Here is a 27,415-nt window from a genome sequence, read left to right on the forward strand (position 1 = left end):
CCAAAAGAAGCCTGGTATGCAGAGTGACTCTCTGCAGGTGTGGACAGGTAGGCCACCCTCTGAAGAAGGGATAAAGGAGGAAGAGGTGGGTCTCAAGGTTTCGACATGCCAGGAACCCTGCCTGTTGTTGACTGGTCTTTGTCACCCTGCCCAGTGAACAGGGGGGATATGATCATGGGAAAGAGACCTCACTCTTGCTGAGGTTGTAAGAAACAGTAGCCTTGCCCTAGAAGCCCTCATGGGAACAGCTTTACTTTTATTCCAAGCTGTCTTTATGGTTATGGCTGGTTGCAAAGCTCTAAATCATTTTGTTAACACATGTCCTGCCAAGTTTACTTATGCTTTCTCAAGCCCAAGTGTGAGCAAGTTCTTTCCATGAATCCAGACAGGGCTCTTGTGAACTGCAAATATGTATGACCATATGATTAGGTGGGGGGATAGAGCCTTAGATCAACAATGCAATGAGTTAACAGATCAGTATGGTATGCACAATTTTTGAGAAATGACTCAAAGTATATTTCAAGGTAATCCATAGAATACAAAAGCAATAATTTTAAGTATACCTCCACCCAGGGAAAGAATTCTAATTCCTACCTCTAGCACAATGACTAGCCCATAATGGACACTCCAAAAGTATCCTTCATTCTCAATTAATTACATCTTCTTGTAGTAAATCATCACCATCTGCTATTTGTAAACTAAAACCCACACATGCACTTTATCAGAATCTTAAAATATTCTGATACTAGCTTCTTTTTCTTGTTACTATCCCTGAATAAAAAATTACTTTCAATGCTCATTTTAAAGTCAGATAGGCAGGATCTACAATTTTTTGAACTTCATATAATTAGATTTTCTTTTGCTAAATAAACAAAACAAAAAAACAATTCTCCCCTCCTAGGTTTTGAAAATGAATAGGTGTGATGGCTGATAGGTGAAGGGCAAGCAGGCTCCTTGGCTGTCTGTGTTGGCATACAAAATCAGTGAAGCTGTTCCTTCCTCAGTAAATGAAGAAACCTTCTTTTTTGATATAAAGCATTCATCATTCACATAAACTGGGCTCTGGTAGAAGTGGTTAGACGAGACCAGTGAGACTGAATCCTGGTTTAGTCAGACTATAAAGGACCATCAACAGAAGACGTGTATCCAGCTACAAGCAACAGAAAGAAGCCACACAGGGAGGGCACCCACAGGCAGCATGAGGAGGGAGCTATAACCAGCAGATGGTGTGCGCTGACCCAGGAAACTTCAGTTCTCCACTGTCTGGCGAAAGGTCATGAGGTTAGGAGCTAAGCTAGATTTCAGTCCCAGAAGACAGAAAAAAAAAAAGAAACGAATTTTCCAGAAGTGGAGAATGAGCCAGGAGTGAGATCCCCAAGGGAGAAGAAAGAAACCTATTTACTAGAGCTGGTGTCAGAGACAGATCACCAGGAGTGGGGGGCTGACTGGATGTGGGACATTTGAGCTACTGACCTTGGCCCCAGTGAGTACCTGGCCCTGGAATGGGACTGACCCTTGGAGTCCCATATGGAGCTCAACCAATCTGTCAACTTCCCAGAGCTTCCCATTTCTTTGTTTTCATTTTGTTACCATAGTTGATATGCACTATACAAAGTGTATTAGGCTGTTCTTGCAATGCTATAAAGAAGTACCTGAGACTGAGCAATTTATAAAGGAAAGAGGTTACATTGGGTCTTGGCTCTGCAGGTTTTACAGGAAGCATAACACCAGCATCTGCTTTTCAGGAGGCCTCAGGGAACGTTTACTTATGACAGAAGGTAAAGGAGGAGCAGGTATCTCACATGGCGAGAAACGAAGCGAGAGAGTGGATGGGAAGGTGCCACACGCCTATAAGCAACCAGATCTCATGAAAACTTATTCTCTATTGCAAAAACAGCACCAAGTCATTAGAGATCTGCCTCCATGATCCAAATACCTCCCACCAGGCCCCACCTCCAACACTGAGGATTAATTCAACATGAGATTTGGGCGAGGACAAATATCCAAACTACATCACAAAATTTCATAGCACCTCTTGCTATGAACTTATTGATTTATTTGTGGGACATGGGGTCTTGCAACGTTGTCCAGACTAATCTCCAACTCCTGGGCTCAGGTGATCCTGCTGCCTCAGTCTCCTGAGTAGCTAAGACTACACGTGTGTGCCACAGCATTCAGCTCTACTCTTTTACAGGAGCTGTTAAAAGATTCATAGTTGCATGATGCGAGTTTCTTTAAGGTGACTTTCAAGGTTTCACTTGAATCATTTCTTCTCAACATATTGTCAGATCCTTGCTAGAGTATTATGTACAGTGCTTTGAGTAATTTATAGTTAATGACTGTGTGTATATTTTATCATAATATTATTTGTATATCTGATTCACTCAAACATGATTAAAATTTATTTCTCTGTCACAAACACAATTATTACTATTTTGCTTCTTGGCTTCTAAGTTAGTAATATCATTAATTACTATATACATGTATTTTGAAAATAATTCATTTAGTGTCAAACTGGCAGAAGTATCAGAAACATCCTAACATTCATTCAGCTAATTTCATTATTCTGTAAAATTAAGCCAAAGAATGTAACAAAAGCTTTCTTTTCTGGAAGTATTTTTAAGTAATTACCAAATCTTCAAGCATATCTTGTTAGAAGTCTTTAATGATTTGGGAGTTCTTTAAATAAGAATTTCCTTGAAGTTCAGAAAAGCCTTGATTACCAAAAAAAAAGCCTTAGAAGGTATGGCCTGGGACATATTCATCTTTTTATACTTGGCTTGTTTGTTTTTGCTTAAGCATCAAACACAGAGAAACAAATTCACTGCTGGCTATTGGATACTTGCTCAGTGGCTTCAATTTAACTTCGAAATCACCTGGTCTAGTCTATGAGGTGGACCAACCCCCATTTCATTAGCTTCACAGTTAAGGCACTACAGTTGGACTCCTCTGGATTGAAGAAATGGAAGATGAAAGGAAGATTATACCTCTGAGAACTGTTTAAACAAAACATTTTAAGATAAAAACTCATTGATTCATTTTGAGTTTTTATCTAGGATAGCAGAAAGATAAAAATGAATAGAAATGAATTCATTAATAATTCTATCAAATGGAATCCCAACACCGTATGCCAGACAGGTGGCCCTCCAGCACCTCTGCTTACCCTTTTGTGTGATAATTACATGTGACAACCCATGTACTGAAAATCCTAATCCATATGAACTAATCTCATCAGGTGGCATATCCCTCCACTTTGCCCCAACATGGAAAAGCCAAACTTGTTTTCTGTTATCACTCTGCAATAGCCAAATCTATACTCTCCACTCAGCTTATTTAAGCTTCTGTCAGTCGACCATCCCAGCCTCACCTACTTTATCTCTGTCTTCTACTTACTCCAAAAGCATTAATCTCCACTTCTTTAAGACTCTGATATGACACGGTGGCTCACGCCTGTAATCCCAGCACTTTGAGAGGCCGAGGTATGCAGATCACCTGAAGTGAGGCGTTTGAGACCAGCCTGATCAACATGGAGAAACCCTGTCTCTACTAAAAATACAAAAAATTAGCTGGGCGCGGTGGCACATGCCTGTAATCCCAGCTACCCAGGAGGCTGAGGCAGGAAAATTGCTTGAACCCGGGAGGCGGAGGTTGCGGTGAGCTGAGATTGTGCCATTGCACCGTAGCCTGGGCAACAAGAGTGAAACTCCATCTCGAAAAAAAAAAAAAAAAGACTCTGGCACCTTTTGCAGTCTGCCCATCCATGGATAAGTTCTACCATCTTGCTATGTAATATCAGAGACCCTGTGGACAACCTCTGGTATACTCTAGCTTAAGAGTTTCTTAACCATCTGAACTCTCCTGACTTTCATCTTCACTTCACATTGGTGAATACATTTTCACAATGACATCTTAATGTTCTCAGATCTTAATGTTCTCACAACACAGAACAGCTGTACCTCTGAAATATTCATCTCGAGTAACCCCCTTTCCAATAAAAATTTGCTGATCCTTAGAATTTTTTGTTTCATTTCTTTATTCCCTCTACACCTGCTCTTCGTCTTTACTAACAACTCTCACCCTATGGCCACTCTATTTTTACCTTACCTTTCATTTATATCCTCTATCCAGCGTACATCCTGTGCCATCCCTGAAACCATCATCTCACCAAAGTATTTCATTCCCTTGCCCCTGTGAATGAGCCTACCCTGAATTGATTCAGCTGCCTTCCTTTTCCCTTCCAACTCTAGGCTAAGACATCTAATAATGTTTTTTATATGTGTGTTTGTTTGCTTACTTACTGTCTCCTTTACTATTGTAAGCTCCTGTGAGCAGGGACTTTGTGTTGCTCACTCTGTGTTTAGGTGCTGGGTAACCTTAGCATCTAAAACAGTGCCCAACAATATCTGTTGAAGCTATTACTGGTGATGCTGGAGAAACCCCACAACTGCCTGGTTTAATGCCATTTCAAGTTACAGCCCTCCACTTCAACAGAGCCATCAATTCTGTGTGCATGGCCCACTCCTCACATGGACCCTTTCTAGTCTTCATACTCTCCTTATTTACTTTCTATACCAGCTCACTCCCAGGGGGAGATTTTTGCTTGTTACTTCATAGAGGCCAACTGGATGATGACCCATTCAACCCCCCGGCCTTTCCAGCCTCCAAACATATTTGCCTTTTGGCCATCTTTGCTTCTTTCACCCTGGTATTAAATAAAAGGAGAAGGCAGCCATTCTCTATCTCAGAATAATCCTACATTCTTTTCCTTGGATACATATCCTCTTTTACTTCCATGGACAAGCTTCATCAATTTTCCAGTCTTCCACCTGAATCTTCAATGTCTTCCTCTCTGCCTTCAACATTTATCCTAGTCAATCTCTCAGCTGTGTTTAATTCCAACGATCATGCTCTAATTTTTGACATCTGCTCTTCCATTTGCTTTGGTGATTTTATACTTTGCTGATTTTCCTTCTGTCTCTCTGAATACTACGTCTCGGTTTCTTTTGGAGTTTCTTCCTCTTTTCATTTTTAAATGTTGCTTTATGTGATGCCGTTCTGGATTCCCGTCTCCATTTCCCTAGGAAATCTCAACCATATCATCCACATGCTGATGACCCTTGAGTCTTTATTTCCAACGCCATCTTCCCTGAAGTCTACCAAATCAAATATGTACCAGTATCTCAAATTTAAACTGTCTCAAAGTGAACTCTTCACTGCATTGGTCCCAGCCTATTACCCAATAAGCTGTGCTTCAGTGTTCCTTAGCTTGGTGAACGGCCAAGCTTACCACCCAATTTACCAAGCCAGAAACTTGAGTTACCTTTCCCTCACTTCTTTTTCACAACCTCGCCTATTTTTTCACAACCTCACATATTTACAGAAACATTATGTCTTATGAATTCTACTTCCCAGTAAATACTTCACAAATCTATCCATTTCTCAGCCTGGGCAATATGAGGAAACCCTATCTCTAAAGAAAGTTACAAAACTTAATGGAGTATAGTGGCACATGCCTGTAGCCCCAGCTACTCAGAAGGCTGAAGTGGGAGGATTGCTTGAGTCTGGGGAAGTCGAGGCTGTAGTGAACCATGATTGTGCCACTGAACTCCAGCCTGGGAGACAGAGTGAGACTCTGTCTCCAAATAAACTAACAACAGCAACAACAACAAAAACTGTTGCTATTCAAATCCAGGCAAAAACAACATTCATCCAGATAAGTGCAGTAGCCCAATTTCCTGCCTGCAGCCATTCTTTAGTTCTAGTCAGTGATCTTTCTCAACAATTCTGACAAAGTCATGCATCCTTTAAAACCCTTCCTTCTGTGACTTCTCACTGCTACTAGAAGGAACTGCATTCACTTTAACAAAGACTACAAAATCCAACTCCTGCTTATTTATTTTGCCAGCAATGAACAATTCTCCTTCTTGCCTCCACTCTCCTATCTTCATACACACCCTCTATGACAGCCTTACAGAAATTCTTTCAGTTTCCCAATCTCGCCAAGCTCTCTCACATACAAGGAGCACTGAAATATTATTCCCTCATTTGGGTGAATCTTTGCCTCCACTTTACCAGGCCTGAGTTAGACAGCAGCCAATCTCGACAATGCCACACACTGTTTAATCCCTTAGATGCTCCCTGTGGCATTTTAATTTTGTTCATTTTCTGTAGACTTCAGGAGATATTGCAACCTGTTTATCATGGCATTTAAGACCCTTTGTGACCTGGGCCCTGGTTACTTCTCCAGCATCACATCTTGCTAGCCTCTACACCCCAGCCATCATGAACCACTTCCAGGTCCTAAACTCATCGAGCTCTCGCCTCCATCTTGCATACAGCCTATGCCTAGGCTCTTCCCGCTCCCATTGGTTGGGCAATCCAATTACCCTTCAGAACTTAGCAGGTGAGGTGGGACTGGCTTCCTGGCCTCGTTGCCATCACTTTGGCTGCCCACTCCCAGAGTTTAGCTATGGTTTAGCTGCTCCTCTCTCAGAGCATCTGTAGCACACACAATCTTCTTGTCACTATCATAGCACTTATCAAACCATTTTGTTTATGTCTCTCACACTGACCAGGTTATCATTTTCCCGAGGGTAGGAGGTATTTTAGTTCATATTTCCAATGTCTAATGTTCAGTGTTTAGAAGGTGCTTGATTAATGCTTTTGTGAAGAAAAAAAAAAATGAATGCCAGCTATGGAGGGATGTGCCTGTAGTCCCTGCTGCTTGGGAGGTTGAGGTGTGTGGATTGCTTGAGCCCAGGAGCTTGAGGGCAGCCTGGGCAACATAGGGAGACCCTGCCTCTAAAAAAGTAAAAAATAAAATTTAAAAGATAAAATTAGTTAACTAATGAATAGATACATGAATAAATGAATGAATGGATGAGGGAAAAAGTTGTTCTAAAGTCTCTACAGAAACATTATACCTGCATTACACTGGGGAAATTTAGGAAGACATTCCAGGTTCGGCTTCTCCATGATTAGCAGAAAATCAGGCTCAGTGTCTCTCCTCTCTAACTTAAAGTCTTCACTGGGCACACAGTCTGAAATTGAACTTGTTAAAGCAATCAGTTGGTCAATATGTACCTTCCCTTAAAAATGCAAACGTCCAGGCAATTCCTATAGTGCTTAACATCTATTCATCTACTTAAATTACTTTTCCTCCTAACACATAACAGAAACTACTCTACTGAAGAAATGGAAATTCTGTGTGCCCAGGAAGAATAGAAAGTTTAGTAGCATAGGTATATTTCAAAAGCTTCCCAAACCATTGTAATAAGCAGCCATATTTGAACATCACTATTATTTAGTGCTTTTCAACCTTACTGTGCAGACAGATCACCGGAAAGGGCTACTGAAAGTGCAGCTGCCGATTCAGTAGGTCTGAGGTGGGGCCCAAGACTGCATTTTTGCATGCTCTCAGCTGTTGCTGCTGCTGCTGTTGTTGGTCCATAGACCACACATTGAATACCAAGGATCTAGTCATTCTCCTGATGCAGGCCTCTAACTTATTTACTTTTAGGGATTAATCAGTGGTAAGAAAAGGGATAATGGCAAAGGTCTGCAAGGGTGAGCACAGAGTAACTACGTTGGTAAATTAAGGTGTACCTGTTGGTTTTTCTTCACAGGAAACACAGATTCAAGTGTTCATTTCTGATTGTGCTCATTCTAATTGATTCAAAGCCTGAACTGTCACCTCCATGCTAAGAGCACAGCAATCAAAGAAAATGTTAATAAAGGATGATACATTTTTATTTGAGAATATCTAAAATATACTACATTCTGTCTCTTTCTCTTTCTTTTTTTCTCTCTCTCTGGCTATAACTTCCTCTTTAAAAATATAATGTTTGCTCTCCTTCATCTCTCTCCAGAAGAGGAGAAGAGGAAACACAAGAAGAAACGCCTGGTGTAGGGCCCCAATTCCTACTTCCTGGGTGTGAAATGCCCAGGATGCTATAAAATCACCACGGTCTTTAGCCATGCACAAATGATAGTTTTGTGCGTTGGCTGCTCCACTGTCCTCTGCCAGCCTACAAGAGGAAAAGCAAACTTACAGAAGGATGTTCTTTCAGGAGGAAGCAGCACTAAAAGCACTTTGAATCAAGATGAGTGGGAAACCACCTCAATAAACACATTTTGGATCATATATATATATATATACACACACACGTATATATATACATATAGTTTGCCTTTTGATTTGATTTTTATTTGATTCTCAAAAAAGAAAAAAAATGTTAAATACTGCATTTGAAGGCCGGGTGTGTTGGCTCACGCCTGTAATCCCAGCACCTTGGGAGGCTGAGGTGGGCGGATCACAAGGTCAGGAGTTTGAGACCAGCCTGGCCAACACAGTGAAACCCAGTCTCTACTAAAGATACAAAAAATTAGCTGGGACTGGTGACACGCACCTGTAATCCCAGCTACTCAGGAGGCTGAGGCAGGAGAATAACTTGAACCTGGGAGGGAGACGGAGGTTGCAGTGAGCCAAGATTGTGCCATTGCACTCCAGGCTGGGTGACAGGGCTAGACTCCGTCACAAAAATAAACAAACAAATAGTGCATTTGTGATTTTCATGAAATAAGATGTTAAATGAATCAGAGCTGTACATTATACCTACGGTGCATCTTCCTGAAGGATGCGTAACATGAAATAGGCTGTCATTAGTCTTTGCTGTTTCTCTGTAAAATGAGGCACTTTTAATTCCAATTTTGTAGATAAGGAAAATGAAATGCAGAAAGCTGAACTGACTTAATTAGGAACACATACTAATAACACAGGATGTGGCTAAAACTTACATCCTAGATCTCCCATGCTAAAAGTTGGCTTAGTGGAAAAAGAAGCAGTAAGCTTCCAAAAATTGTGTCTCTGTTACCCATAACACTTGCATCTCTTTGAAACAAACTATATAATTTAACAGCCCTTCTCCTGCACGAATCTCTTGCTGGAATTTATATTTTATTCATCTAATTATTAACCTACATTCTTCCTAAAAGAATTCAAAGTGGCCTTAGAGGGCTACATAAAATAAAGCAATATACATTGCATGAGAAAGAAAAGAGGAACAGGAATAAAGCTGATGAAGCAAGTTTATACAAAGAGGTCCTATAATTTCAAGTTAAATTCAAATTTGGCTCTTGACTTTCTACCAGTCAAGGTGAAAAGGGAAACATCTCACAGCACTCGTGTAAAAAACCAACACATTTTTCCAGAAGCAGGAACTGCTAACTGCTCTATGGTAGACCAAGTAGTCTGGCTTTGATCCAGACGGCTGGTACACCTGGGCACATATGTCTTTCACTTCCTCTGCAAGTGAGACCCCAGGGAGTCAAAAACAGGGCTTCCAACACCTAATCCTGAAATAATTTTAACTTCCCAGTTGATTTACTATTTCCAGAGACTTTTCATCAATATAATGCTAATACAATTAAATAATAGAGGCTCACTCAAACTAAAAAGCTTGTGTTTATTTAGGGAAGATTTCATAGATGGTGAAAACTACAAATAATCATTTAAATTGCAAAAATGGAACTCAATAGACTCAACATACAATAGCAAGCCTAAGATCAAAGCATAAGATAATTATGTAAAAATAGACATTGGAAAGATGGAGGAAAGGATGCGGGTGATTTTTCTTTTTCTTTTTCTTTTTTTTTTAGCATCTTTGGGTTATCAATTTGAACACCATAAAATTCACCCAATAATATTTGGCAAACTTATACAGTTGTACAACCATCACCGCAATCCAATTTACACTTGATCTTTAGCCAAAAGGCTGAGAATCTGTCACAGTCCAATTTTAGAACACTTCTATTATCCCAAGAAGTTCCCTTATGCCCATTTGCAGCCAATCCCTGCTTCGTCTCCAGCCTCAGGCAATCAATATTCTCTCTTCTGCCCCTATTGTTTTGCCTCTTCTAGAAGTTTCATATAAATTGAATTTTACAATAGGCAGTTTTTTTGTGTGTGTCTGGCTTATTTCACTTAGCATAATATTTTTGACATTCATCTACACTGTTGCACATAATAGTAGTCTGCTCCTTTTTATTGCTGTGTGGTTGTAGTTCATAGCTATATGACATTTTGTTGATTCACCTGTTGATACACACTTGGGATGTTTCCATGTTTCGGCTTTTATATATAACACTGTAATGAACAATCACAAAAAAGTTCTTGCGAGGATACGTGTTTTCGTTTCTTTTAAGTAATACCTAGGAGTAGAATTGCTGGGTTGTAGGGAAGGTATATATTTAACATTTTGCAAAAACTGTCTGTTTTCCAAAATGTTTCTAACATTTTGATCCAGATGTACTAAAATTTACATTCCCACCATTAATGTTTGATGGTTCAGTTTCTCCACATCCTCACTCACAGTTGAGACTATCCTTTTCATTGTAGCCTACAGTGATTAATTTTAGGTGTCAGCTTGACCAGGTTAAGAGATACCCAGATAGCTGATAAAGCATTATTTCTAAAGCATTATTTCTGGGTGTTTCCATGAGGGTGTTTATGGAAAAGAGTGGCATTTGAATCAGTGGACTAGGTAGAGAAGATCCACACTCAGCATTGTGGTTGAGCATCATCTAAATTGAGGACCCAGATAAAACAAAAGGCAGAGGGAGGGGAAATTCTCTCCTTCTTCTGGAACTGGGGCATCCCCCTTCTCCTATTCTCAGACATCAGAACTCCAGGTCCTTGGTTCTTTGGTAACTGATACTTTATATGCATATACCATTGGTTCTGTTCTCTGGAGAAGACCTGACTAATATGTGGCCCTTCTAGGATGTTTTGAACAAAAATAATGTATGCTAGTTTTCAGTCAGTTCAGAAATAGGATCAAAACAAGCCACCACCAGCCCCTGACAAAATCCCCTTTTCTAAATGGTCTTAAAGAATGGAAATTTACAGGATTGAAAAGCTTGTGCAACGTTCTCCTTATGGTTTTTTAAATTCTGTATTTTTCAATTTCCTTCAAGTAATCTATCTATTTTAACAACTTGAGCCTCATATCATATCAAAGGCTTACCAGAAAGCACCTTGCTACCTCGTGGATTTGCTTATGAGTAGGACAAAATGGGATCCTTCAACTAAAGAGGAATCTTTCTACATCTCTTATTCTAAAATGTTAAATATCAAACCAGGATCCTCACTCCAACCTAAGTAAGTTTGTATCCACCCCCTCTACATGTAGATAATTTCTGTAGCTGTAAAATAAACTTTTGGAGTACTACTTAGCTTACCAGGCATTGCTAATTTTCTTTCTCTTTAACTGCTTAATTCAACTTTTTATGTTTTCAATTTCTTGACCATTCATTAAAAAATGATGGTGTACTACTTGCTTAAAATTTCCCTGGAGGGTAAAAAAACACGTTATATATTTGTATATTTATCACATAATTGATTCCTTTTCTTGGAAAGGATTTGATTGATACATGCTAATTTTGACTAGAGAAATGTAAGGTAATATCCCTACACAATTTTCATGAGATTGTGCCAGGGATGCCACCCAAAGCAAATTGCCACATGCCACAGTCAAATTAACAAAGGTGTACTTCTATGGTCTTCCCACTAAGATATCTGCTGCGTTCTCATTCCATGAAGGATTTTTTCCAAACTTAATTACATAACGAAATAGCCTCATTTCCTACACTGAAAAGCTGCTACAGGGCCAGCAGCCCCTATGAGGTAGCCATCAGTCCTTCCTGTATTTACCTAATTGTGCTATTTTTCTTCATGGAGGTTTCAAGGTGATAACAGACAAGAAGGTAGAGACCATGGTTCACAATAAGGCAGAGATGCCTTGTTGTAGCCAGGCAAAGGTCAGCTGTTGCCAAGATACGTCACCAAGGGTATCACCATGATCGAGCCCTTGCAGACATTTGCAAGCTTCGTTTCAGTTCAAGGGTCATAGCTCAAGGCACACAAAACTGACAATTAAATCAGCATGTGCGTACAGTAGTCTCCTCCTTAGCTGTGGTTTCACTTTCCATGGTTTCAGGTACCCATGATCAACTACAGTCCAATATATTAAATAGAAAATTCCAGAAACAGAAAACTCATATGTCTTAAGTCATGCACCATTCTGAGTAGCATGATGAAAGTCACTGAGGAGCCTTCTCCATTATCATCATATCCACTGATTCAGGATGACAAGTAGCCCTTATTTTACTTAATGATGGTCCCAAAGCACAAGAGCAGCAATGCTGGAATATTGTTATAATTGTTCTATTTTCTTATTAGTTATTGTTATTACTCTCTTACTGTGTCTAATTTATAAATTAAATTTTATGGTAGGTATGTATATATAGGAAAAAATACAGCACATATAGGGTTCAGTACTGGTTCAGTCCAGTATCAGGCATCCACTGGGGTCTTGGGGGAATCCTCAGAGGACAGGAGGGGGACTGCTGTGCATTATCTCACCATGCTGAAAATATCTCTCAAGTAACAGAACATCACCTCTCTTTGCATTAATAATTAAATAATCATAAAAAATTTTCTTGGTATGTGCAGAATTAAAACAAAAGGAGTGGATAGTTCGGAGAGGTGTTTCATCCAGGTCTTAATGTTCCACAAGCCTGTCTCTCAGGGCTGCCATCCACAAATGTGTAGTGTCCAACCTGCATGACTATACAGGTGGTCCACTCTCTCTTGTAAACTCTATTGATTATGTCTTAACTTGGCCTTTCTGGCATCTGGATAATTTAGGACCACACTTCTAACTTCTAACATATGCTTCTGCAGACCCTCAATTCTCTGTCTTTTTTTTTTTTTTTTTTTTTTTTGAGATAGAGTCTTGCTCTGTCACCCAGGCTGGAGTGCAGTGGGGCCATCTTGGCTCACTGCAACCTCTGCCTCCCAGGTTCAAGCAATTCTCCTGACTCAGCCTCCTGAGTAACTTGGATTATAGGTGCGTGCCACCACACTGGCTAATTTTTGTATTTTTTTGTAGACAAATTTCACCATATTGAACAGGCTGGTCTTGAACTCCTGACCTCAAGCGATCTGCCCACCAGAGCCTCCTAAAGTGCTGGAATTACAGGCATGTTGCCATGTAAGGTAACATGTTCAGAGGCTCTGGGAATTGGATGTGAATATCTTTGAAAGGCCATTATTCTGCTTACCATTAAGAAGGAACCACTGATAACATCTTGAGACCATTTAAACCAGTTGTACCCAGTCACAAGTGACTTTGCTGCCCCCAGGGGACATTTGGTAATGGCTAGAGACATTTTTTGGTTGTCATAACTAGGAGAGGACTGCTAGTTGTCATAACTAGGGGAGGACTGGACATCTAGTTGGTAGAGGCCAGGGATGCTGCTAAATATCCTATAATACACAGAATAGCACCCACAACAAAAAATTATACAGCACAAAAATATCAATAGTGATTGAGTCAAGGAACCTGGATTTAAAGCATAAGATTCCTTGAAATCTAAGTTAGGAAGGTTACAATGCAATGGAAGTCAGTTTCAAGATATAGACTTACATAGAAAAGTCTGCAAAATCACATACAAGCTCTATAACTCTAAGTTTTTGACAATCTTATAGGGCAAATAAGTGCTGAATAATACTTTGTAGCATTTTGATCCCTTCCTTAAGTTGTTATTTCTTAAGTGGTATTTGTTTTATTTTAGGTCTGGTGTAATATTTCATACTGACACATTACACATATGGGCAAGTTAATTTAAAGTATACATAAACATCATTTTATGTACATCATAAATATTTAAATCCTAGATGCTCAGATTTAAAATATGTAATACCAAACAGATTTGAAACAGCCTTCTGCAACATTTTACTTCTGTCTTTGTATAGCTTGACTTCTATTCGTTGACTTCAAAGGATCAAAGAGAAAATTACATTTGCTGTGACATTCCCTTCCACTGGGAGAAAGGTTCGAGTTGGGGCCATCTTTCACTTAATGGAAGCACCATGAGTATCAATACTTACTTTTCCCATTCTCAAGAATTTCTGAGCTCAGGTTTGAACCCACCCAGTCTCTTAAAGTGCCCTATAGACTTGCTGATAAGATATTTTATATTTTTTCAACATCTTTCTATTCATATTTTTCTTTCGTTTCTTTCTTTTCTTTCTTTTTTATTTTTTATTTTATTTTTTTTTTTAGATGGATTCTTGGTCTGTTGCCCAGGGTGGAGCGCAGTGGCATGATCCCAGCCCATGGCAATCTCCGCCTCCCAGACTCAAGAAATTCTCCTGCCTCAGCCTCCCTAGCAACTGGGATTATAGATGTGCGCCACCAAATCCAGCTAATTTTTGTATTTTTAGTAGAGATGAGGTTTCACTATGCTGGCCAGGCTGGTCTCCAACTCCTGACCTCAAGTGAGCCACCCACCTCTGCCTCCCAAAGTGCTAGGATTACAGGTGTGAGCCACCGTGCTCGGCCTTCATATTTCCTTTTCTTTCCATCTGCTCTACTCTTGTCATTCTACTTTAATATTTGCTTTTGTCCAAGATTTCCTCTAGGGTTTTCCTAGTTTGCAACAACTTCTAAAAGAAATAGTTGTATTTTCTGTGGCAGAAAAGATCTCCTAACCAGCAAAAGACTGTGTGTGTGTGTGTGTGTGTGTGTGTGTGTGTGTGTGTGTGTGTCTGTGTGTATGAAGAGTGTATACATGAGGGTGTGTGTCATCTTATTTACTCTCCTAGGAAGAATAGTAACTACCAATGTGAACAAGCATTCTAATGGCTTGTGAACCAACAGAATGAAGAAAAATACACAGCTGTACAGCAACCTTGTTTACCACAGAAGTTATTTCTATTGTATACATTCCTCTGCCAAGATACAGTTATGCAAGGTGTTTTACATTTGGTTTGATTCCTAAGCCACAATTAAAGGATACAGGTTAAATACATTTTAAAGAGTTGAGACTTGCCAAACATTATTTAAAAACCGTATCTCTAAACATTAAGTCACATTTAAGATTCCAGATTCTGAACGTCACATTGCTCCTTGGGAGGAGAAACCTGCCTAGATCTCAGAGGCAAAATCACTTGTCATTTATAAAAATACACCTACCTAGTCAAAAAATCCAGTTTCTTTGGAAGTAAAATTCAAGGAAAAGAAGACAAAAAGGACAAAATAGTGACAGAAGAGAGAATCTATAGATTAACATACTGAAGAGACATGTCAAGTGCATTAGAGACAGAGGAATTAACCCTTAGTAGTCAATATGTAAGTGGAAGTTTCTCAAAGCAGGACAGCCTGAGCATTTAATAGGGTAGCTGGTAGGGAGAGAAAGCATAGGAGGACTTGGGGAGGAAGTAAACGTTAACTTTTAAAACTCGAGCATATGCTGACTTTTGCACACGACCATGGACATCTTCCAGCCAAGGTACCAACCTGTGCAGCCATTTCCCTGGGAATAAAGCAGCTTTGTTTTTGAGACAAACTTTGAAGGAGAAAGTACATCTTATGTTGAGCAGCAAATGGCTAACATCTAAATCAAGTCTCCCTCAAGCTCCCCACATCACATCTCAAGATGTCTGGCCATTGCACTTGTGACCCAGAGCAAAAAAACACCAAACCAAAACAAAACAAAAAAACCCATCAAAAAGCAATACAAAAAAAGCAAAGGGCACAGATACAGAATATTAGACTACAACCTAGAATTGTCAGACATTTTCCCATCATTCTTTTGCAAAGTTCAGTGAATAACAAAAATCCATATAAAGAATATCCAAGCCTGGGTGCAGTGGCTCATTCCTGTAATCTCAACACTTAGGGAAGACAAGTTGGAGGATCGCTTGATCTCAGCAGTTCAAGACCAAGCCTGGGCAACATAGTGACACCCCTCCTCTACAAAAAAATTGTTAAAAACCTAGCCAGAAGTGGTGGCAGATGCCTATAGTCCCAGCTACCCAGGAGGCTCAGGCGGGAGGATGCCTTGAGCCTAGGAGATCAAGGCTACAGTGAGCTGTGATCACACAACTACACTCCAACCTGGATGAGAGAGCAAGACCTGGCCAAAAAAAAAAAAAAAAAAAAGAGACTATCCAGCAGAAAATGCTTAAAATTATTTGGGACAGTTTATTTCTTATAAGACACATAGACGTTAGAAAGGAGGTTTAGAATCTCTTGTTAAAGGGCATAAGCATTGTGTTCATATCCCAGGTTGCTGCCCTTAGCTACCACCTTTCTTCTTCTTGAAGAAAGAACAAATACTCCCATTTTCAACACACTCTAATTGATAGGATTTCTATAGCTCCATACACTTTCCTGTTTTCCGTTCTTATATTTTTTCTCTTCTAATCACTTATGTCTTAAGTTCAGCCCTTAAACTTCTTCTCTTCTTTTGAGAACTCAAATACTCCCGAGGCTTCCGCTATCACTCCTAAACTGACAGATCCCAAATCCAAATTCCAGCTTTTTAAACCTCATCTCTACCTCCCTGCTGTCTATCCTCATGTGGCTGTTACCCACGGCTTAGACCAAACACATCCACATCCACCTCATAACCTCTCTATTTCTGTGTGGGCTGCCACCATTCTTCTTAGTCCCTTGGGTTTTAAAACTTGGCATCATTCTCGACTCATTCATTTTATTTAGCAAGTCAGTTCTATTGAGTCACCCAATTCTCCCTTCCATTATCACAATAGCCCTCTTATCTCACCACAGGCCAACCTTTTTTGCTAACACCTAGAGTACAGCAGCAGCCCCCACCTGCCTGTCCTCCTTTTCACTCAATCCATCCAACTTCACATTCCCAGAATCACCTTTCACCTTTGGCCTGATCACTCCCCTGTTCAAAATATCCGTTTCTCCTGTATTACAATATCAAGGATAAACATGGAGTTTCAAGGGTCTCCATAATGCACTCTTCCAACAAGCATACATTTTTACTACTTCTCAATAACATAGTTTATTTCTGTTGTTTTTGGAATTCCTTCTTCTGTACCTCCACATCTCAATTCTAGCCCCACTTCAAGGTTCTCCCCAAATGTTAATTTCTCTGCCTAGATTTACAGACCTACATCTCACTCCCTTCTTCTCACTCACCTAGTGATGTGCATTGAGAAATTTAACACAATATACGATGCTTACCGTTTCATATGTGTTCATTTTCTTTCTCCAACTACATGGCAAGCTCCATACAAATAGAGATACAGTTTTCTATTGCCCTGCCATACAGCCCAGGGCTGAAAACAGTGATATATTTTTCAGAGTAGACAAGTTAATTAATCTACTACTTAAATACATTTTTATTTTCCTTGATTATAGAGCCAGACACATAAATAAAAGAGCCAGACCCATAAATAAAATGAATAAAAGTATAAACAAAGCAAATGAAGATTAGCACTTAATTTTAAATGTTATATATCAGCTGCATAAGTATTACATGTAAAAACCATTTCTTACCTGATTTTATGCAGTCTGATGACTTGCAAATACCATCTAGGAAAAGGAGGAAATATGCATAAATATTGGCAACACATTTTTAATTTTCTACTTATCTTTTGTTCTTTCAAAAACTGCCAATTAAATAAGCAGTTCCTTAAAACAAGAACTAAAAACTGAGTATTGTATGTCATTGTCAGTGGTTAGAGAAAACATAAGAAAATAAAGTAAGTAAAATCTAAATTTAAAACTTTGATTATGAAGAAAAATGTGTTATTATATCTTCTCTACCAACTAAGTCCTAGGCATATTAAATTTGAAATAATCAGTTGTTTTTGCTTGGTAATCATTTTTTTTTTTTGCCATTAAACAACCAATGTTTTTAAATCCTTATTGTGAAAAACTTCCAAGACTCGAATTAAATTTATTAAATTCCTGTGAAGACCTTTAGAATTCCAACAACACAACAAAAATTGACTAATGACTATTACAAAAGCTGGCCACAAAATTGTGTATATTTTAATCAAATAAAAACTATACATCAGATTCCTCATAAGTAAGCATGAGTGCACTAAATATACTTGCAACTAATAACTTAGCTCAACATAAAAGGTATTGTACTTCAGAGTTAATTGGTTTGACATACTGATGTTACATTCTATAAATGAATCTCTTTGTCAGTCTTTAAATGCCTCTATCCTTAACACATTTATTAGATAGATGGTAAAAGCATGGAGGAAGATTTCCTTTTCTTTTGCATTTATGGATGCACAGGTGTGGGAGTAACTTACCATCGTAGGTTGCATAGAGCGCGATCATTGTCACAGCTATGATGGTGAGGAGCAGGACAAGGACCGAGAGGCTGATCTCCAGTGGGGTCCATCGCTGTTTCTTCTTTGGCTTTGGAGTGTTGATGTCAGTTATATCCATCTGACTTTCTGATCTGCCCATCACCTAAAATCTGCAAAAAATTAAAATACTGATAATTAAAAACATATAGATAAAAACGAAAATGTTCAAATGCCTCATATGGCTGGATAAAAGTAAAAGGTTCAGTTATTTTAAATTAGAAATACATTTTTGCTGTTGAGAAGTCAAAATTGTGTTGCTGAAAGCGAAGAATATAGAGCCAAATGAATTTGACAGGTCTCAGTCACAACCTTTTGGGTTTGTTTTTTTTTCGGTATATCACTGGAAATCTCAGCAAAATTAGACAGCGAGACTTGGTTGAATACTCAAGTAGGATTGCTTCAGCAGTTTATAAGCAAATAATTGCTCTACCATCATTAAGAAAGTTTTAAACTCACCCTTTTGAACTCTGGACTAACAACAAAGGTTAATTTTATATCTTGCTCCAGTGGCTTTTTTTATGAGCTCAAAAATCAATGACTAATATCTTGAGGTTTTGACTAAGTAATAATTTGAAATACTAATATACATAAACAGCAAAAGGAATGAAAACATGAGGTAGTTTATTTTAGTCATAAAAACAACTTTTATTTTTACAGTTCAAAATTACTGATATAGGTATCTATTAACTGGTTAGATAACATGCTGAAAATGGTCACACATCCTGAATATCCAACTTAACCACACCCAATCCCATTTAAGAGGGGAGTAAGGGGGGGCAAGTAAACAAAAGAATGCAAAAAATTACCAAGTTGATACTTGTCATCCTGTATAAAGCAGGGTGTGCAAAACATACCTGTGTTCTTTTTTTTTTTTTTTTTTTTTTTTTTTTGAGATGGAGTGTAGCCCTGTCACCCAGGCTGGAGTACAGTGGCATGATCTTGGCTCACTGCAGCCCCCGCCTCCCAGGTTCAAGTGATTCTCCTGCCTCAGCCTCCCAAGTAGCTGGGACTACAGGCACTACCACGCCTGGCTATTTTTTGTATTTTTAGGAGTGACAGGGTGTTGGCCAGGATCATCTCTATCTCCTGACCTCGTGATACGCCCACTTAGGCCTCCTAAAGAGCTGGGATTACAGGCATGAGCCACTGCGTCAAGCAACGTACCTGGATTCTTAAAAATCTTTCATCTCAACTAGAGATGTGTTAAAAAGTTGTAGCCTAAACGTGGAAACTGACACAGAATAGAATAATTAGGAAACTGGGGCAGAGAGAAGTCAGGCAACATGCTCAAGGCTACACAACTAGTCAATATTCTTTGCAAAGAACACATTTGGTCACTGTTCAAAATAAAGCTGTATCATCATGCAGTAAAAGCTAATTTAGATCTTATTGTAGAAATTTAGGGGGAAAACTGAGGAGATATAAGCCTAAATATTAAATTTCATCAGGGGCCTAGTGATATTTTATCAGTCAGTCCCCAAGGATTAGAGCACAGAATTTCCATTATTCTGCATGACTATATAAAAGAACATCTTAAACTAACAGATTAGCTGTTTATAGCTCAATACAAACTACTCTTAGAATTTGGTTCTTAGATGAAGTTACGGCTCAGAAATGCTCTTATAGTTAAAGATCTTTATTGAATACACACAATTCCCTAAGGGTGTGTTTTATGGAAACTGAGGCATAGGAGAAAGAAGAAACATTTTACATTTGAAGTGTGTTCTGGGAGACCCAGCAGAAAACCAGGAAATTAATCTTCCCAGTGAATTATTAATAAGTGAACAACAATTAGACTTTAAAGTTCTGGATACAAAGTCTCAAATATGCTGTCTGCTTGATTACATGACACTAGAAGCAAGGACAGACTATCAAATAAAAATATTTTATTAGACAATGAAAGCGGTGTCTGCTCAATAAAAATGGAATGTAATGTACCTGAATGTTAAAATGTCTTACTTAATGGTTATGTAAGCCATGCTGGCTTAGTCTCGCCACCCCTGGGGTTATGATACGGAATTGCATTGATTGCAGTCCTATTTTAATAGTGTATTGGTTGGGCAAAGAAAAGATGGGAACAAATTAAATAATACTCTGGACACCTTACAGAGAGGTAAACGATAATAATTCTCTTAGTCTCCCCATGTTTCTTGATTGCCCTAAAGAACATCTGAATGTTAAACACATTTGCTCAAGTATTTCCCTTTCCTGAATATTCTTCCCCCCTGCTTTAATAATATTTCAGAAGACAATGTAGAGAAATGTTTATTGGTAGAAGATGCCTTTTCTTTAAGTTTTTCCTTAGAAATGGCAGTCAGTGTCTCTGTAAAGTAAAGCGAAGAGGTGAACCAAGCAGCCTCAGGGTTAAATTACAGGTGCTTTGTGGCAACTCCATGCCTTGTGGCGAAGTAAAGCTAGTGAGTAGGCATTTCCTTCTCTCTTGTGAGTTTATCTTCCCTTGGCTTCTCCTTTCTGCCCTTGAGACGGGGGTACTGAAACAGCTGGGCTCTTAATGATTCAGCACCTAAGTCTGCAGAATCAGTTCCAGAGAAATGAAGACAGTGACATGAGCTGCATCAAAACAATATAATCTTTGAATCACCTGCAAAGTCTTCCTCCATCTCCCCCTCTTGTAAACACTCTGTAAATTCTTCAAGGAAGTCTTTTGCTCCTAAGTAGCATTTTTTCAAAAGCATTGAACAAAAGCAGAAAAGATGCAAGTTTAATCTCCAAATTAACTTTGTCATTCATTTCCAGTTAATTCTGGAAGGTTCACTATTTTTCTTTAAGAAATCAGGGGACAGTATCTGGAATCTCACTGTGGAACATATCACTAACACTCAGATACCTGAATATACAACTTAACCACACCCAGTCCCATTTAAGAGGGAAGTAAGGGGGACAAGTAAACAAAAGAATAATAATAAAAAAAAGTTGATACTGGTAGTCCCGTATAAAGCAGAGTATGCAAAAACATACCTGTATTCTTAAAATATTTCGACTCAACTGAAGATGTGTTAAAAAGTTTAAAAGGAAAAGTGGACACTGCCACAGAAGAGAATAGAGAATTAGAAGGTCTAAGATAACAAGAACCCTGCGAACTTCAGCTTGACAACATTATAAACAGATTAAATTACTATTTTGTTTAAGTATAAGCTGAATTTCAAAGCAATGTAAAGCAGCAATTCTTACACCAGTTGAGCATAGGCATAACTATATCAGATAGTCAAAGCAGGAAACCTGGATAACTGATGTGTTAAAAAGGAAGTCTACTTACAGACTTACAGACTTAGTCTTAGCTAAGCAATTTTCATCTTCACAGCACATTACAACATTAACTTATGACTGTAGGTCCCTAAAGCTGCGCTTTGCAATTACAGTTTGCATTATGGAAACTGAGGCACGAGAAGACGGAGAAACTGTTTCCATATTTAGACTGTGTCTGTAGAAGCTGAGGACAGAAGTACTCAGAATCAATCATCTTCTTGTTTCCCAGACATTAATTAGGTGTTTCCCGGCCTGAAATACCAAGTTCTGGTTACAAAGTGCAAACCACATTACTCCCCTGGATAGTGCTGCTCTACAACCGAAGACACAGCTTTAAGTCCAAGAAACTACCAGGCAATATTTGAAAGTGCTGGAACCCACAAAAATGCCAGGGAATGAAGCTATCCCCCTTCATACAGTCGATTTGCCGATGAGCAGGGTCCAAATGCTGACGCTACAAATCAGGTACTAGTTTTCAGTTTAACAAAATTGCCATTTGAATCACATATGGGGAAGGAATCGACTTGATCAAGAGGCTAAAGAAGGATATTTGGTTGTAATTACCCTTATTTTCAAACAGTACTAAGTAGGAAGTCTTAAACTTTCATCTACAAAAGAACACCTCCACCCGCACCGACCAACCCTTGTGAGATTTAAGCATAAATTATATAATAGGAAATCAGGTTTAAAGCAAGATGAAGAGGTGGGATAATGAAAAGATCTTCCAGTTAAGAAAAGTAAAAATAGAAAAGTGAGTTACAAATGAGAAAATCCTACATAAACCAAAATGAAAACAAACCTTGCTTTTTAAAAAGAAAAAAAAAAAATCAGTGTCTGTACAGCAGAACGGCAAATTCCCAGCCCCCAAATCAGTCCCGGTGCAATCTGGTAGCGCGGATCTCGGTAACAAAACAAAACTCCCCGAGGCAGAGGCCGCAGGGAACTATGGAAATGAACCTTAAGAGCCAATCTGACCTGACTCCCAGAGCACTCCTCGGGTCACCCCCCGGCCCCTCTCCCTCCCTTCACTCCTCAGGTCCCAGCAGCCGCTCTTTCCCAGGGCACGCCTCCTACGCCCGCAGCCGCAGGGTCTAGGGCGCTCGGCTGGCGCCGGACCTCAGCGGCGGACCCTGCTCCGCGCACCTCGCGGCGGCCGCTCCACTCGGCCGGGGCTGCCTTCCCCCTGCCCGTCCCACGGGCTCCCAGCGCCCTGGGCGCTCGCGCCCTTTGGACCCTTGTCCCTCAGCTCGCTCTCCCGGGACTCACCAGAGGGATTCGGGAGAAGTTGGAGGCTGCGGAGCCGACACATCCCGACCAATGAGCGCGCGGGGCCGGGTGGCCGCGGCCGGTGGGCGGGCGGCTGGGAAGCCCAGCCGAGCGCTGCTCGGTCCGTGCATCAGCCCCACGCGCCCGGAGCGGTGCGGGCTCCAGGCTGAGGCCGGACTTGGGGGAGGTTCTGGACCCGCCTCCGCCCGGGCATCCCTCCGACCCGCACCCGCAGAGACTCACCGTGACCTCTCAGCAGATCCCGCACCAGGAGTTGGGCGGCCGCTCCAGCCGGCGCTCGGTCCAGCTTCGCCACTTGCTCATCTCCGCGTCCCGCGCGTCTCGGCGCTCTCACCACCCCGCCCGCCTCGCCGCTGCAGGACCAGCGAGAGGAGCAGTTCCCTGGGTGACCTGAAGGCTTCCGCTAGGTCTCCCAAATCCAGTCACTTCGCGTGAGGGGGCCGGGGCGACGGGGGGCGGGCGGTGGCAATGAGACTGTCCTATCCTCCCCACACCCCACCTCACCATTCCCAAAAGGGCTTTGCTACACATTCTTGGAATTGCTTAGCTTCGGGGCTTTCAAGAAAACAATACACTGGGATTCTCTGTGCTGAGGAGGGCTCCATCTCTCCCCTGCGGACCGGAGACTGTATTGCGTGCCTCTACTTTCACTCTTTCTTGCTCCCTTTCTTCCCGGAATCCAAGCATCCTTCCTTCTTCATTTAAATTTCCTCTCTCCCTCCCCACCTCATTTTCTTTTTTCTTACTCTCTCTCTTTTCCCTTTTCCTTCTTTCCTTCCTTGCTCCTGCTTTCTTCAACCCTCTTCCCTCCTTTCCTTTCATTTTCTTGGTCGTAGCACTCTGATGTGAAGGTCTGTACTGAAACTCTCCGCTCCCACCTCCTGACTCCAGAGAATCTTATAACGTTTGTACCTGGGAGGTTGAGGGTGGGGAGTGAGAAAGAGAGAAATAAACTGAAGTGTGCCTGCTCTACCTACTGAAATCAACTGTAACGCGCCCGGGCCCTCATCAGTTTCATGCAGGCAAGCAGCACACCACTTTCACTCAAGCGATTACCTCCTCAAAGGGGCAAATACGAACTAGGAAATACTTCTGGCACAAAGGCAGTTTCTTTGTAAAAGCTACCTTTAGCAGCTATAATTGCCAAGGAGCTCAGAGGAACTTTTTTTTTTTTTTTTTTTTTGCTTCCAGTATACAAGTATCTTTAACACTGATCCCTTTACTCTCTTGAATCACATGTAATTACACACACACACACACACACTCCCCTGCGGAATTCATACTGAAATAAAACTGGGTTTGTAATAATCTGTTTTTAATATCAAAATGATTTACTGCTTGAGGGGAGTCCCCTTGCACTAAAAAAATTTACATCTTTTTCATAGCAGAGAAAGCTGGAAAGCAAGGAGAAAAGGTAGTTTACGCTAATAAGTGGAATACAATGGAGAGACATTTCCCTCAAAAGCGAACCAATCTTTAAATAATTAGGTTAATTATAGAGAAAAATGTAGTGTGTAGACTTAACAAGTGCTATTCATGTCTGTATAATTTACTCTTTCTCTGCGCATCGCACAGACACTACTTAGTCCTCAAAACAATCCCAAAATATTGGTGTTTTTACTCCCGCAAATGAGCATAGGGAGCTTGACTAGCGCCTTGGAAAGCATCTCAACTGGAATTTTTTTTTTTTTTTTTTTTTTTTTTTTTTTCCTCAGCAGTCTCTCTCTGTCACCCAGGTCAGAGTGCAGTGATCTTGGCTTACTGCAACCTCTGCCTCCCAGGTTCAAGCGATTCTCTTGCCTCAGCCTCCCGAGGAACTGAAACTACAGGCACGCACCAACACGCCAGGCTAATTTTTGTATTTTTAGTAGAGACAGAGTTTCACCATGTTGGCCAGGATTCTCTTGAACTCCTGACCTCCAGTGACCAACCTGCCTCGGCCTCCCAAAGTGCGCCCCACCTCCACTGTAATTTGAACCCAGTTCATTTTACTCAAATGCTGAGATACCATTATCCTCATCTTACAGAGATGATTGATGTCTAAAAAGGGCATTTACTCACATTCATTTGGTGAGAAATCTAGATCTTCTAACACTTTAATGCTTAGTTTTTATTACTCTTCAGCTAAATTAGTAAAATGTTATTTCAGTCTTACAAGATCATCAATAAATAAAACTGAGTTTAAAAAAATCTTTCCTCTTTTTTACTGTAGTTCTCAGTTTCTTCATATGGAGTCATGTTCATTTACAGTTTAATACATTTCTTCTGATTAACATAATTATTGTTGATGGGGATGTGTCTTGGACAAAGGCAGTTAAATTTACATATCAGCAGAATATGCAAATTAAGTTTACATGCCTAGTCTTAACCTTTTCATTTAAACTTTTCAAGCTAAGTTCTGTTTTCCAATTTGCACAAAAATTTTAAGTGTAATAGAAAAGTTTCCTTTGCCAGGTAACAGTTATACCCTTGCAGCTCAGGAATACCTTCATATTAGTACAAATAGGACAGTTTGATTTATTTATAATGCCTCTAAACATAGAGCTGAAAACTGAAAATATAATTGATTTAATTTTCTTAATTAAAGAGCTGTTGATGAAAACGTTTCAAACTTTTCGGTTATGAACATACATCATAGATTTATTTCAATCTTGTTGCAAAAGGAAAAAAAAGTCTCATGGGAAGCCATTCAAAGATTCACTCTTAGTGAGGGCTTTCTTTTTGTTTTTTTGAGACAGAGTCTCACTCTGTCACCCAGTCGAGAGTGCAGTGGTGCAATCTTGGCTCACTGCTAAAACCTCCGGGTCCCAGTTCAAGCAATTCTCCTGCCTCAGCCTCCCAAGTAGCTGGGATTACAGGAACGAGCCACCATGCCCAGCTAATTTTTGTAATTTTAGTTTCACCATGTTGGCCAGGCTGGTCTTGAACTCCTGACCTTGTGATCCACCCGCTTTGGCCTCTCAAAGTGCTGGGATTACAGGTGTGGGCCACCGTGCCTGGTGGTGAGGGCATTTTAAAGGAAAAAAGGGATTTACTTACAATGTACCAAAAGAGACAAATGCCTACTTAAAGTTATTTTTAGACTCTGACTTTCAGCTGATAGTCGACAGTATAGGTTAGTAACTGGTTTCCCTGAACAAATCATTTTTTCGTTTTCTTTTTTCTTTTCTTTCTTTTTTTTAGATGTGTTGCCCAGACTGGTCTCTAACTCTGGGCTCAAGCAATCCTTCCACTTCAGCTTCTTGATAGCTTGAATTACAGGCTTGTACACCTGCCTTACAATATCTTGATTTCATCCAAGTTCATTAGAAACTTGGGCTTTTTTTTTTTTTTTTTTTTTAATCAAGAACACTAAATCTCCTCCCAGAAAGTTATGCAAGCTTGAAATAATTTTTAAGGGATCTAATTAAGAGCCCCAAGTACTTACAGTAATTAAATCTAGAAAAGGGAGGCTTACCGAGGTGGTCCAAGATCACTCAGTTTGGCTACTTTTAGGAATGGAGGAGAAAGTAGTCCTTCTGGTGGTTATACAAAATTTATTAAGAGTGGAATACATTGGTTCTAGCAATATGCAGAATAGATCCTTAAAAACCGCCACTGTATGTGACACAAATGCTTGATAAATTATTTTTTAAGTCCTTTAAAAATGTAATAGTGCATTTTTATATGCACCATTGAGCCAGCATGCAAGTAAAAGAAAACCTTAGAAGCCAAAAACAAGGACAGCTGTCAGAGGCATTTGGACCAGAGCAACTCCATCTTGAGTAGGAGATAGGTAAAATAAGACTAAGACTTGCTGGGCTGAATTCCCAGGAGGTAAGACATTCTTAATTGTAGGATGAGACAGGAGGTCAGTTTGTACAAGACAATTAAATTAGGTCACAAATAGGTGGACACTGTCAAGAAGCCAGCCAAAACCCACCAAAACCAAGATGACCATAAATACGACCACTGGTGGTCCTCACTGCTCATTATTTGTGAATTATAATGTATTAGCATGATAAAAGACACTACCACCAGTGTCATGACAGCTACAAATGCCTTAGCAACATCCAAAAGTTACCCTGTATAGTCTAAAAAGGGGAGGGACCCTCAGTTCAAGGAAATCTCTGCCCCTTTCCCTGAAAACTCATGAATAATCTACCCCTTGTTTGGCATATAATCAAGAAATAATTGTAAGTATATTCAGTCAAGCCGCCTATGCTCCTACTCTGCCTATAGAGTAGCCATTCTTTATTCCTTTACTTTCCTAATAAACTTTCTTTCACTTTATGGATTCATCTTGAATTCTTTCTTGCAAGAGATTCAAGAACCCTCTCTTGGGGTCTGGATTAGGATCTCGTTTGCTGTAACACAGCCAAAAAAATTCAAGAAAGAAATGTTAGTACCAAAAACAGTAGCTGCCCTGGGGGTATCTAGCCATTTCCAGAGGCCTCACCAGACTTAAGTGACCTAGAGCTTTCACTTTAACAGGACTTGCAAGTGCCAAGGGACTTCATGCAAAGCCTAGTCCAGAGCAAAGTGAAAAGGTGAGCTAACAAATAGTGAAACTCAGCCCCAACTCCCACTCCTCACCCCTGCTCTCCCCTAAGAAACATAAATATATTTGCTTTTTTCAGTCATGACTCAGTTTGGTAAATTTACAACAAAATC

General features: G+C 40.0%; 1 protein-coding gene across 7 annotated transcripts in view; it reads right to left on the reverse strand.

The window, feature by feature from the left end:
- MME (membrane metalloendopeptidase) overlaps positions 1-23,185 on the reverse strand; it is a 96,918-nt gene extending 73,733 nt beyond the window's left edge. The window contains exons 1-4 of one of the 7 annotated variants that reach the window (XM_032262789.1): positions 22,505-22,624; positions 20,811-20,879; positions 18,149-18,318; positions 17,379-17,414 (exon numbers count right to left, since the gene is read on the reverse strand). In XM_032262789.1, the coding sequence (XP_032118680.1) occupies positions 17,379-17,414; positions 18,149-18,308 (196 nt within the window). In that variant the 5' untranslated portion in view covers positions 18,309-18,318; positions 20,811-20,879; positions 22,505-22,624. The other 6 variants (XM_032262769.1, XM_032262805.1, XM_032262822.1 and 3 more) reach the window with 6 other exon arrangements.
- Between the last annotated feature and the right edge of the window lie 4,230 nt (positions 23,186-27,415).

Source organism: Sapajus apella, unplaced genomic scaffold (assembly GCF_009761245.1).
Source record: "Sapajus apella isolate SASKATOON/1434 unplaced genomic scaffold, GSC_monkey_1.0 scaffold4, whole genome shotgun sequence".
NCBI classification, from domain to species: Eukaryota; Metazoa; Chordata; class Mammalia; order Primates; family Cebidae; genus Sapajus; species Sapajus apella.